Source organism: Atractosteus spatula, chromosome 1, assembly GCF_055471065.1.
Source record: "Atractosteus spatula isolate fAtrSpa1 chromosome 1, fAtrSpa1.hap1, whole genome shotgun sequence".
NCBI lineage: Eukaryota > Metazoa > Chordata > Actinopteri > Semionotiformes > Lepisosteidae > Atractosteus > Atractosteus spatula.
Window position 1 is genome coordinate 53581397 of NC_142706.1, and position 14203 is coordinate 53595599.

General features: G+C 34.9%; 1 protein-coding gene across 8 annotated transcripts in view; it reads right to left on the reverse strand.

The window, feature by feature from the left end:
- The window catches only part of lrba (LPS-responsive vesicle trafficking, beach and anchor containing), a 289988-nt gene that overhangs the window by 3826 nt on the left and 271959 nt on the right, over nucleotides 1-14203 (reverse strand). For 5 of the 8 annotated variants that reach the window (XM_088910702.1, XM_088910744.1, XM_088910720.1 and 2 more), the window contains exons 52-54: nucleotides 13318-13485; nucleotides 5058-5159; nucleotides 4181-4377 (exon numbers count right to left, since the gene is read on the reverse strand). In XM_088910702.1, the coding sequence (XP_088766828.1) occupies nucleotides 4181-4377; nucleotides 5058-5159; nucleotides 13318-13485 (467 nt within the window). The remainder of the gene's footprint in view (nucleotides 1-4180; nucleotides 4378-5057; nucleotides 5160-13317; nucleotides 13486-14203) is intronic. The other 3 variants (XM_088910752.1, XM_088910736.1, XM_088910710.1) reach the window with 1 other exon arrangement.

Here is a 14203-nt window from a genome sequence, read left to right on the forward strand (position 1 = left end):
TAAAATGTGCTTATCATGTTTTATTACAAGTTTCACGGGTATAATGCTTGAAGATTTGCAAATTAAAATAGTTTTAAAAATGTTTCATCAACCCACTCCCTGTCCTCTTTTTCCATTAATGCTTCTATGCCCCTGTGGCTAAATGCTGATTTTGTTTTTATATTACTGGATATAAAAAGGATTTATTTCATAACTACAACACAAAAGAAAGCCCTTACAATACACCTTAGTTTTCTAAAAGTAAAAACCAAATAAGTTCATGTTATAAGTTACAAAATAATTGACAAATGTGTACATAATATTCTAATTGTGTACTTGATTTTGACCTTTCACCCATACCACTTGTAGGTGTCAGTTCAGCTATAAATTGAAGAATTATTTTTTCGTTGTAACAATACAACAAAAATAGCGCACACAATAAACTACAACTCAATATATAGCAGGTTATGCTAAAGGGCACTTGAAAATGTTGCCTTTACTTTCAGGATCAAATCAAATGAACTAAAGCTTTATACAAATCAAAAGTAAATAATACACACAGCTGCCTAGACTCTTCAAAAAATCAAATGCTGTTTTACTGGGAACAGATCTATGGTCCTCTCCTAAGCCTGGTATAGAACACCAGTGAAGCAAAGCAACAATGAATAGGTTGATTTTGTTTGTATCATTGATATAATGCCCTTGTTAGTAAGAGCATGGTTTGGAAATGCACTGTTTCACTTCAAGTGTTTAACTACATTTTAGAAACTCTTACATCTATACATGTCGAGTAGCTTTCTGCTTTCAAATCCTCTTTACCAGACTGATATTTTTCCACTATTATCTTTGGCCATATTATTAGTATAAATGCACTTTTATAATAAGCTATTGTTATTTTTAAGTCTCCTTTACCACATTTTTGTACTGTAAAAAATTGGCTTAAGAAGTATTTATGGCCTATCTGTACAAAATCCTATTAACTTAAAAATTCAAAGAGTAAGCTGAAGATCACCGTCTAGGCAAATATGATGGTCAACAGATGACAAATGACGCATACAGTAAATGAATTTGCACAACATCCTGTACAAAATTCATTAGTACTCTACAATATAATACAATTATATACACAAGCCAAGCCAATTAAAGGCACATATTGTCCTTTTCCTGCTTAAAACTGAATTGCCTAGGTTGAAATAAATCATGGAAAATGAGTGTATTAAGACATCCAATTAGTTCAGGTGTCAAAACGAATCTGCCATGCTTGATAATTGTAGAACTTCATTAATCTTGGGGTTTTGGTTCAGTAATTTTCTGTCTAGGGTCAAGAGGATCAAAAATATTGAGTAATAGAAAATAAAATGTGTACCCCAGGGTTTTTAAGTATTTTTTAAAAGATTCCTTTTTAATATTTTTAAAACAGAGATGTTTGTTTATGGTCATATACATAGTGATGCAAAAGTGTTTAACATTTTACACTGCTTTGATTCAATGTTTCAGGCAAAACTTAGCCCAATAATCTTCTGCTGAAATTTTAGCCATTTATTTTGCCATACTGTATGCTAACAATCCTGTTAGAACTCCCGATCGATGTGAACTAAAGATTGTTAAATCACAAGCCTGGTTTCTTCCCACCCAAACTAAACTATTTGGTTGTATTATCTGTATTATCACATGTGATGTGGAACATATAATGCTTCACACATATTAAAGCACATACTGTACAACATGTAAACATACTGTAACAAGGTTTTGATATTTGCAGGTTCTTGACATTAAAAGCAGACACACACTACGCATTCTCTGATTAATTATATTTTTGTATTGGTGAGAAGACTGACTGTGTCTTGAGAGTGTAGACTCTCCAGTAAGACAGTGTTCACACTATAAAACACCACAGCAAAGCCCCACAGAGCTCAGTGGGAATCTGGAAACCTGGCACAGTACTGGGATAGCCCAGGTGGGAGGGCCAGGCATATAAATCACAGTGTTTCTCTGGGACTGCCTAACAAGGCTGCAAGTTCTGGAAAAACCACATCTCCAAAGTGTCCAATATGGCCTCGCTGAGTCAAATATCAAAAAGCCAGCTCTGATATTAAGCAATGTCATACTTGAGCAGAATGCCAGATAGAACCACATAAGGTTCTTATTCCGTTTTTTTTAATGTATAGTCTTTTTTTTTGCTGTTATGATGTCTGGCAAAGGTGAAGGCCTAATTTATGGAGTCATTAATACAATCCATTACATACACACAAAATCTGTAAAAACGGTTACTTTCATATGAATACTTTTGCACTATGTAATCCACTCAGCATGTCTCCAAGTTTCCAAATTAATCTCCTCCTCTGCATGAGGAAGCTTTTTTTACATAAACTTCTCTTTTAAGCAGAGTCTTTAATGCACATGTACAAACCTATGCACCGATTTGACATAAGAAAATAGATCTGCATGTTTCCAACACAATGCAATGGAAAATATGAATGGGTTCAATACTTTTGAAGTTAACACATTAGGTATTACATCCAGGATTGTTTCTGTTCATGCACAATGGGGCTAGCCTCTGAGCACAGCCCTTTGAAGGACCAGCTTTAAGAGCTTCTTAAATATATAAAGAAAAGAAGAAAGGAAACTAAAGGCAGCAGCTGCCATGGCTAGGCCAGAGACAGGACATGCACACTGCTGAGCAGCTGAGGGCTATCCTCCACTGATCCCTACTATGCCTCGACAAACCCACCGCGATTCTGATTCTGCACCATTAAAAAACTGGAGTCTTCTGGCTGTGAGCATATATTCACTTTTGTCATTTTATATTCTATGTAGAACAAAACATCTTTTTTTACTGATGTGTTCACACAATACAATTTTTAAAGAAGATGTTTCATTTTTAGATTGGAAGATTTAGACTGCTTTATACTTGATCTAAAAATATCACTGCATATGTTTAAAAACATAAAACAAGGAAAAAATCATCAGTACTGCAAGGAAGTCTATATTATCTGGAAGGAAGAGATCACAATTAATTGTCAAGTCACTTCCACTTTTTTCTGTCAGTCAAAGCAACGTCCCTCCACTCTCAGCCTGTATCATAGAGGCCATGCTTACAGAAAACAACCAACTCTCCTCATAAAATTCCTCTTTAACCAGGAATCAAACATTTTATGTAACATGAGGGAGCACAAGGTCTCACAGACAGCACAGCTTTCAAAATAAAAAGCAGGTGTGCAACTCTGATTAGGTCCTGGCTTTTTCCCAGGCAGACCGGAAGTCTCGCTGTAATTTTCTAGCACTATTCTGGATGAATAAGAAAGCTGTCCTCCTGTGCCTGATGATTGTAAATGGTAACCAATGTCAACATCCTGCAATTTCGCAATGTTCCCTGACATTAGAAACGCAAATCAAAGAGCTTTCACTCCAACTAGCCTGGACCCAGAGGAGTTCCTTTGTGACCTACAAGTTCCTTTTCCACCAGTGCTGAGGTATCTCCAAGTGCCTTTGGGCAGGCAGACTTCAATCTAAATGCCAGGCTTTAATCATACCACTGCCGGCCAGAATGATGAAGCACAGAGGCTCTGGGAAAAAGGCAAAAAAAAAATCCCTCCAGACTATTTCAGATGCAAGTCCAATAGGACGGCTGCTGTTTAAAGGCATGTCTGTGCGTTTGCTGTGGGTCAGCTTGAAAACAGTGCCTGCTGCCTTAGGCAACATGTGCCAAGTCCTTCAGGAAAGACAGAAAATACCACAGGGATTGTTCTATATTTGACAGATAACTAAACCCAGAATAAATCTGTTCAGAAGCTCAAAGGCCAAATGTTCACAAATGAGATTTTAAAGGGAATACATTTTTTCTCTCTTTAGCGTATGTAAAGAATGTATCTATCTGGTCCCACAACTGTAGTCTTACTACTTTGCTCTCTGAACAATAAGAAAAACCTAGTTCCACTTAAAATAAATAAGGGGAAAAAATCAATGTTAGAAAAAAGACAAATGAGCATGAACAAAACAGATTCATGTTACATTTTTAGTGAAATGCACTGGCCAGGGAGAACACAGACCTTCTTATAAAGAAAAATTCTAACTCAAAATAATAACTAACAAGCTTTTTAGGCACTAAAAAAGGGCAAGAGTTTGTCATTTTTATCTGTCTCCACAACGACGAGGTACAATTGTCCGTTTCTTTTTTTTCTAATAGCAATAGAATGACAACCTTTATGTTTTCTTCCACTTCCATGTGGCCCAGCAGCTTTCCATTCACGCTGAAGACACAGAAGTGTCCTTTGTCATAATACACCACACAGTGCCCTTCTGTGGACGCCTGCAGGAGCCTGGGCCGCATGCAGCTTGTGGGGCCCTCCAGCGTTCGCAAGAGATCGCCATTCATGGAATGTATCAGGCAAGGGCCCTCTGTGAACAAGGAAGGAAAGGACGACAGTAGTAAGAAACTGGGGCTTTCACATTGTGGGGAAACGTGGTTTTATTAAAGTGGAATGCACAATACAGAACAGAAAATAAAATTTCCAAAGCTGAAAAATGTCAAATATGTCAAATGCTACAATATTGAATAACTTTTATGGTACTGACGGCAGGAATAAATGTGATTTTTGATTAAGTTATCCCTGGGAGTCTTAACAACAGTAGCAGATAAATTTGGGGCAGTTGGTTTCAAGGATAATGCATACTTACTTAAGTCACACATTATATATTCTCATTAATAATAGACATAAAGGTTTGCCATGAAGATATCACTCAAATTACCACTTTGTTAAAAATCTCTTTTATTTTAGGCCTTGTTACAAAATGTATTCAAGAGAGTGGCCACAGTCAAACACACAAACAACCTGAATGCCCAGACCTAAAGCTATCATCTCTGACAGGTTATTCAATAATTTGGGAATTAAAATTACACAAATATTCAAATAATTATATACTGGCAGAAAGCAAGGTTAACAATTAAACCCCTTCTGTGAAAAGATGACCAATCAAAGCATTTGCTTCATCACATTTAATGTCTGTTAAAACTGCTTGAAAAAGGATCTAACCTTGCTCTAAGACACTTGGGAATAAAAACACCATCCCAGATTTACCTTTGGAGCCACTGATGACGAGGCCTAGCTCTGCACACACTGTGGCACAGGTGATCTCACAGTCATGTCCTGTCAGTATGGCTCTAGGAGTGACAAACTCTGCTGGAAGGAAGAAAAACATTCACACAGTGAGCCCAGATACTCACCATTAAATTCAGTATTCATATCACAGACTGTCAGCTTTACCGAACAGTTGAATTAATGACACATTGCTGCAAGACAACTGTCTATGCTTTCATGTGGCTATCACTAGGCAGCCACCAGGGGGATCCCAACACTCAAGTGTGCCTTAAAATAAGGAATTTTCCACATAAAAGCCAACCAAGACTTTGTGTTTTTGGATTTTAAACTGGTGATATTAAACTAGTAAAACATGTATTTGTAGTCTAGAATGCAAAACAATAGGGAAACCACACAATACACAAAATAATATATTTAACCCTGGACTTGCAACTTTGCATCAAAAATGTTTTAAGACAAAGATGCTATATCTTTCTTACATTGTTTATAAATATATAAATAACTCTACTACTAATTCTTCTTGTCTTCATGTTATGCATATACTGTTCATGAAGAGAGGACTGATCTTTAGCTGCAAGTAGCTTCTGAAGGCTGTAGTAGTAGATCAAGTTTTTATACAAAAGGATCTGGGTTTTTCCGTCAAGAAAATGATTATGACTTGGCTTGACAGATGCCATTCCTCACAGTGGGGCATGATGCCTATGAATTTGAGTGTCAGCAGGTTTGGGGTGCAAGAAGAAGAAGTACCATCAAGATTCTTACTTACTGTATAACTCAGCTTATTGCACAAAAACTGAATGCTTCTGCCCAGAACTGGACAGTGTGGTCTGTTTTCTTGGCATGCTTTTAATCCACTGACTGAGCAATTTGTAGTGCTGGCTCACAGCTCCAGTGCTCACATACAGAACACACTTCTGATTCCCATGTCTACATTCCTTCTGTAGCACTTGTCACTAACAGCAACCCCCCCACCAATACATGCCCAACCCCCCCAAACCCCAAAATAAAACCAGATGCAAGACATCGTGAAGGTAATTTTGGAAAAATGCAGTGTTTAGCTGAGACTCAGGACCTAGCGGTTTTCACAGACACAGACCATGAATCACTTGTTTTGGAAGACCTGTCAAAAACCTGAAACTTGAATTTCATTGCTTCAACTAGAGGCAAACATATTTCTTAAAATATATTATGTTCTTTAACAGGCAACATGCATGCTTTCAGATACTGAATTTAAAAATTCCCACAAACATTTTTGCATAAAGAAACTTTATGTCCAATAGGTAATGTTTACATGCTTATATAGCAGTGAACTAAAAAGTAGGAGAACTAACTAATCAACTTTGGGGTCTATTAGCACATCCATTGATATAGTTACACAAGTATATACACAATATTGACTATGCTACTCTTCAGCATTTAATTTACATAAAATAATGGACAGTTTGCATGTTATTATAATTGCAAATATATATACTTGAGGGAGGCATGGTGACGCAGTTGTTGGCACTGCTGCTTTGTGGTGCTGGGGTTCAGCTCTGCCCTGGGGTGCTATCTTTGTTAGTTTGTATGTTAGCTGGTTTGTATGCTCTTCCTATGTTCGGGTCGGTTTCCTCCCACAGTCCAAAGACATAGTAATGGGTTAATGGGCTTCTGGGAGAACAGTTGCATGTTTGTGTCTGTGATGGACTGGTGTCCCGTCCAGGGTGACCATGAACTGAACGAAGAGATTAGAAAATGGATGATGGAAATGCATGAAGAAATCGGATAAGGGGTGAATAGATGAATTATAATTTTATCAAGAGGTGCAAGAGTATAAAATGAAGAAGTGTTTTTGTGAATTAGTTTAAAGGTGGATTTCTGCAGTTTCAAGGAGACAGGATATAAACTTCACATTCTTGGATCGTGACCAACTACTTTTCATTGACAATAAAATGCATCTTTTACTATATTCTGTTCATCAGAAAATTTTACTGAATACAGCTTGCTTTACAATATGCATTTATATTTATGTAACACATTTTAGGCCGTTATATGCAACAAACATGTAGAACTGATGTTTACATATATACTATACAGTATATGCTGTGAAATAACAAAATGTTTTAAAAAATGTTCCGCATTTGAACTTTTAATAAAAGTTTTGGAAATCTTTTGAAATAAAACTTTTTAATAAAACTTATAAAAATCTTAGTAAGTTTACATTTGTGTTTAACCCCATAAAAATTTGTACAGGCATTCCTTAATTTACAAATAGTAATTCACTCCAAGAACACAATAAAAAAAATAATTCCCACGACATGATATGTAAATCCCTGTGATTGGTTCCAGAATCCCAGAGAAATCATGCCATAATTTACAGAATTGACTTTGCATAGAAGAAAAGCCTTACAATGACAACAATATTTTTTTTATGTTAATTACTGAACATTGAAGCTGAGTTACTCTACAAGACTGCTTTCCATATATTAAATACTTTATATTGTACAGTAATGCTATTTAATATAACCTTACTAAAGAAGCCATACTGTATATGTTCGTTTCAATTAATAAAACCTTACTTATTACTGCAAAAAAATAAAGAATAAATTAAGAGTATACAGCTTTCTTTATTAAATGTTAAGATTAAAGTATTATTAAAGACACCAGAAAACTGATTTCAGTAAGTAGGAGGAGTTGTGATGGAAGAAATGCTCGTTATAGCAAAAACAAGTTCATATTTCACAAAATATGTATAAAAAGTGTAGGATTTGGTGTTGATCACAGATGTAGGGTGCTTTGACCAACAGTATGCTATGCCCCTAACTATATCAGCACATCATTTGTTCGTAAATTGAAGGATACCTGAATGAAAACTGAGCTGGATTTACTGTATGTTACAAACATTCAAATATTTGTTTGTCTCAGTTTCAAGGTGGTGATTTCATTTGTCTAACGCGCTAGCAGCACTTACAGTACGCCTATTAGATACTGTAACATTTCCATCCAAAAAAAAGCTAAAAAGGAAATTAAAAGCAACTTTTCTTCATTTACAATTTGTTTTTTAAAAGCTCAACCTTTCCAATCTGTTGAACTTAACAGGAAAAAAGAGAACCTCTCATTGCAGCTGTGATATTTTATACTGTACATCAGTACAACACATCCTAATAATAAGTGAAGTGATGTCATCACTAAGCAGGTTAGTGTGCCTGTTCCAGAGAGTGGAGTTTCTGATGTTTGTGCTGTTATTTCTGGACAAAGAACAAAAACTTTTAAATACTGTCAAGCTTTAAAAATGTGTCATAGATAATGAATGGTAATGTCTATGAAAAAGTTCTGCGAGTAAAGTACAATACACTGTATGTGAAAACTGCTCATAACCCTCCGATACACAAGGTGAAATGGTCAGCCACAGACTCAGTTTAAAAACCTGTCTAGAAACAATGATTCACTTCATTCAATTCAATGTCTCAATCGTCTTAACCCTAGACGAAACATTTTGAAAAAAGCCATCGCTCATCATCTGGAGATTGAATGAAAAACGTTCCAGGACCATCGGGACCTCTTTCTTAAGGTAACTTTGGGATTATAAAACTTCTGTTATGTTTTCCAACAACTAGTAGAAGCCAGTCAACTGATAATTGTCTTGTTTAACAGGGATTTCCCTCCGAAACTCTGCCGCTTTGATCTGAGGAAAAGGCTGCAGTGAAACAACTTTCTCGGGTCCGGCAATGAGTTCATTAGAAGTTCATTATCAGAAAGCGTTTATCGCAGAACCTAGCTGATCACCAGGGGCCTTGTTAAAATGAAGAGAACTCTGAATGTAGCCAGAAATGTTTGAAACGGGCCCAGAGTTAGCCACTTACTGATTCTGGAGTATCAATTCTGGAGTAAAATACCAGTAAAACAAGACAGAATGTAGAAGAAGAATAGAAACTGGAAAACCTAAATAAAAGATTTGCAGTATGTAATGTTATATATTATACTGAGTCTCAATCATTTTAAAAATTGATTACTGTTGTATGTACATTCTTAAGACAGCAAAACAAAAAAGAAAAATCTGTACAATTGCATAAAATAACTTTCTACAATAAGGGAAAATAAAAATAATATGGAACAGTATCATTAATAGTTTAACTAAAATATCTATGGTTTATTTACCTTAAAGACCATTGAAGGATAAAAATGTTCTCTGCTCAGAAACATTTTAATTCAGAAACATTAGTAAGTGAAGTGATCATTAGGTAACGGATTTAAAAGCCATGAGTTTAAAGCAAATCACTCTTTTTTGTGTGTGATCACTTTCCAAGACAGACAGCCACTTGCAACTTCTAATTTGAATAAACTGGGAATCAACAACCAGTCAGAATGTGTGCCATTGAAGTCTGTCTCTTTTTGGTCATGTTAGCTATAAGGTAATCATGCATAAGTACATCTGGTCTCTGACAGAATGTCCCATTTCTGAGGGGTATAGGAGCTAAAATTCATAAGGGAATTATTTTACTTACTTGACCCTTATCTTGGCTTTGTAGTGTTACTACTTAAGACTCAAATTCACAAATTATTCTCCTGTCCTGATGGAGACAGGCAGTGGCAAACCCACTAAAAAACTCTGACAAGACTATTAACTTACAAATAAGGCCAGGCAGCCACAGCTTGTATAAAATGAATAAAAAAACTGTTTTAATTAAAAAAAACTGCTTTAAAAAACTCTATAATGTATCTTTCACATTTAAAATTTTATTTATGTTTTACAATTTTTGGGATTAAAGCACATAATCAGATTTCTACAACAAAAGATTAATAAAATTGATATATTGATGTATCATTTAACTTTGCCCATTGGTGAACATTTGGTTTACATTAAGCTAACATCTGATTACAATTTAATATAGTATATATATACATCCCAAATCTGTGAAGAGTATCATTCACCTGAAACACGAGTCTTTATATGTCGGACAGCTCATTCTGTTTGACTGTTTGACTACCTTTAAATCGTTTTTACTAAATAAAACATTTGTTTTGATTTTTTTCCCCACAAAGAGGCAACTAATCAATGTCTTGAAATAATTATCCCATTGACCAAAAAACTAGTCCAATTTTGATTCTAGTAAAAAAAAAAATCTTAAGCTATAACAACTAGGGATACACAATCTATAACATTTACAAAATCATGAATGTGCTTAGTAGACAATTATTAAACTGAAATGATCTTATTCTCTGTGACTGTGTTTTATACAAAACATTAAAGTTACTTTGAAAGTTAATAAATAAAACTTATTCCATCAAAGTAGATTAAATATATTTTGATAAACAGTTTTAAACGTAAAGTTAAAAACACGTTGATTAACAGTTTTTAACGTAAAGTTGTATACATTATTGACTATATATGGAGTACTCTGGCAATGCATAATAAAAAACTGTTTTCTTATATCTTTTAAATTATTTACACTGCATTACATTAAGATAGTACAGCAATAATGATCATGCACTGCCCATTCTTACCACAAGATGGCAGTCCAGTCTGTTTTAATTCAGTATTAGTGTCTTTCACCCTGCATTTCTACATCTGTCTCCCCTTGCCTAGCACCCTCACCACAGCACACCCCTGGTTTGCAGCTGAATGTTTATGTAGGCCAGGGAAATGAGGGATACCTGACAGAGTTTAGTAGGATGTGGGAGAGGAGAACAATTCTAATCAATGTCAGCACGCAACAAAAACAATTCCTAATATAAACTTCATCAGAAGCTCTCCTGTCTCCTGGAGAATGGACCAAGGAAGTCATCTGTTTAAGGCTTATTAAGTGCGTGGGACGTTACAAATGCATTATGCAAACGTGGAAAGGGGCCACTTTACAGTACTGTATTTGGAAAAGGAAGAAAGGAAGCAGAACTGTGTTTGTAAGTCCTATGGCTTACAGACCTCCCTGCGGTTTATGGCAATGGCGCATCACTTTGTTCTGCTGTTCCACTGAACTGGTGTGATTAGAATTCCACTACAAGCTCTGCCTTTTCCCTCTGAATCAACAACCGAGCTCAGAGCAAGGCACACGTACAAGCTCACTGTCTGTGAGATCTGATTGCGTGACCTAAATTTTGAAGAAAATAAGCCATTTAGTTCACCCACATGATGTCAGTGCTGTTTGCGTGTCTTTAAAGGGGTGAATGAATTTAGCTACATTTTTATCCATTAATGACAGTAGGAAAGAAATCTTGAGGGTAAGTTAACGTTATTTTGTTCAATCTTTGTAACAAAAAAGCTGCATCGATACATTTTCATAGATATTACTAAAACAAGCTAATATCATTAAACATAGTCGCTTGTCAAATTAACTGAAGGTTATTAACTTGATGAAAATATTGTAATAATATATCTTTCTTTTTTACTGGCAACTGAAAAAATCAGTAACTGAAGGAAACCTCAAATATAAGTGTGTAGTAATTATTATCACGCTCATTATTCATACTATGTAATTGTCAATTATACCGTACTAAGTGCATTGTGACAAAACAGACTTCTTAAAGTCCATCTTTGTCTTAAATTCATAATTGTATGGTACTAATGTCTTAGAAAAATATTTAAATCTGTTCCAAACAAATTAATAAAAAATAAATATTTGTTATAGCTATAATTTTACTTAGTTTTTAGTTTGGTTTTATTACAACAGCTTTCAAAAAGGTTAATAATTCAAGGATATGCAGGAAAGTAACATTTACCACCATAATCCTGTAACTACTAATAATAGCAATAATAAAAACTATCACAGTTCTTTGCTTATATAGAAACAAATTAATGTAATAAGTACTCTCAACATTATTTAAAATGTCAGTAAATGTAACATAATGGAATTAAAGGCTGAATTTACCTGTTTTTAAAAATATATTTTTCATCTTTGTGCATCTAATAGATATAATAACAAGCTTTCTTAAATATCAGATGTATTGTTTCCAAATAAAAATGAAGTCCTAGAATGATGCAAAACAAATGCTTTCACCTAAGAGTAAAAAACTGCATGACACTGATAAAAGTGTATGAGAAAGCCAAATGTTTTAAAATTGATTTTCTTGAAAAAAAGGGTTGAAAAGAGAATTACAGCAATCTCAGCACTAGGAAACTTATAAGCATGTTCTAGTTTTGAAAATAAGAATATCAAAATAGTATCTTGCACAGATACTTTTAATTTAAACCTCTATACAGTAGCAAGGAACATTTTTACTCTTCAATACATTGAGACATTTAGAACGAGCAGTCTGAAACTGTCAGCTTCTGCTTAACGTTCAAACCAACACATCTGCATACTGTACTTTCCTATTTGCAGCATATGCCTACATGTATATTACAAGACAAATTAAATCAATATTTTTGTGGTTCATAAATTTAAATGCACTGTTCTATATGTTTTATAGATCATGTAAAAATAATGGCAACTAGCAATATCTAAATACAAGTAAATAAAATAAATCATCTGAAGTAATTTATAATGCATGGCTTTAAACAAATTCAGGACCAGAAGCCTTTAAAAAAAACACACCTTTTTAAGAAAAAAAACTGAAGCAAAACAGTATGGTATATAGTGCATCTACTTTTTCCTTATGCCTAAGGACTTAAGTTTTAATATTTATGGTTGCATTACAAGTACAGTAAGTAAACAGCAATCAATGTAACTTTAGACTATACTTTAGAAAGGTGAAAAAGGCCATTTAATTAAACACTGTTGTGCAAGAACAAAAAATAACACAATTTGTCATTAATTGTAGTAAATTTGTTAAATAAACGCTTAGTGTCTTGTAGTGTGTCTAAGCCATATTAACAAGGAGAAGCACACTGCAACAGTACGTCTGCTGTTCTTTGATCATGTTTGCAGCCATATGTTATGGTAAGTAAGGGCAGACCTGAACATGTTTCAGTTTTATTAAGCCCACTGCTCTGTTTACAGATAAAATACCATCACTGATGGTGAACTTTCATCTGTCTCAGAACCCAGGGCACACTTACTGTCTCTTAGTGGCTTTTTGCCTTAATGCGCTGGCATTTGAAAAATAAATGTCACACAGCTTAAACGCAAAGGCAAATCCAACTAACTGCGGAACATTCCTGAATCCCAGCCTGCTTGTGTGTCTGTATGTGTGCGCGCACAAAAAACGTACATTTTGTGCAAAGAAAAGTGGTGATTTGGACTTGTGAAAAGGAGTCCAGAGCTACTAATGGATAGAGTGTGCATATCTAGCTGGCGAGGTGGGAAAAAGGAGCTGTACTCACTGCCTGGGTTCTCTCCGATGCTGCTGTTCTTGCCATTCCAGTACCAGAGCAGAAGGGTGGCGTCTCTGGACCCTGACAGGACATAGCAGTCTCCACCGATGTAGGATTCAGACCTCGCCAAACACGTTACCACATCGCGATGCCCGAAGACGATCTGAGTCAGTTTACCTGCAATGCAATGGAAATGCGTGACCCGAAGGGATACTGAAATCCTGACAACCATAATGAGACTACAAATATAAAAGCTTCTGTGTAATTGCATAATATGTAGAAGTGTTTCATGTTTCTAATTAAAAAAATTATGAAAGCTCTGCAAGCCATTATTGTAACAGAACTATAACGCTTTTTTTTCTATTTACTACAGGTATGGTATTTTTCTTCGAAAACAATGTGGCAGTCATAGCCAAGCAACTCAAGCTTTATTAACATTTACAGTATGAAAGCATTGTGACAAAACAGCAGGCTTTGTAACACTAGACCTACAAATTTAGTACGTTTTAAGGAGATCGCTAAATATAACTCTAAATGTATAACTCTATGAAGATTGCTAAATGTAACTCTCAATAAGTAAATACCCACTTAGTTTCTTATAGTACATTTAAGACTACCTAATTAACAAGGAAAAGCTGTTTATTTTCACAACAATCATTTATCTCAGGTACAGGTAACAGAGCTTGTATGTGCTTTTTCTGAAGCTTTAAATTGAGTAAAAATACAATCATTAAGTGCAATGTTTTGTCATTTTTTAGTATTACTTTCTCAAAATAATCCCTAATAGTCTTTTGTTTGTGAACCAGTTCATCTGCCCACATTTGTTACAAAAGATGCCCACCTTGCTGAGGTATTGATAACAAAAATAAGGAACACAACAAAAATACAATACATT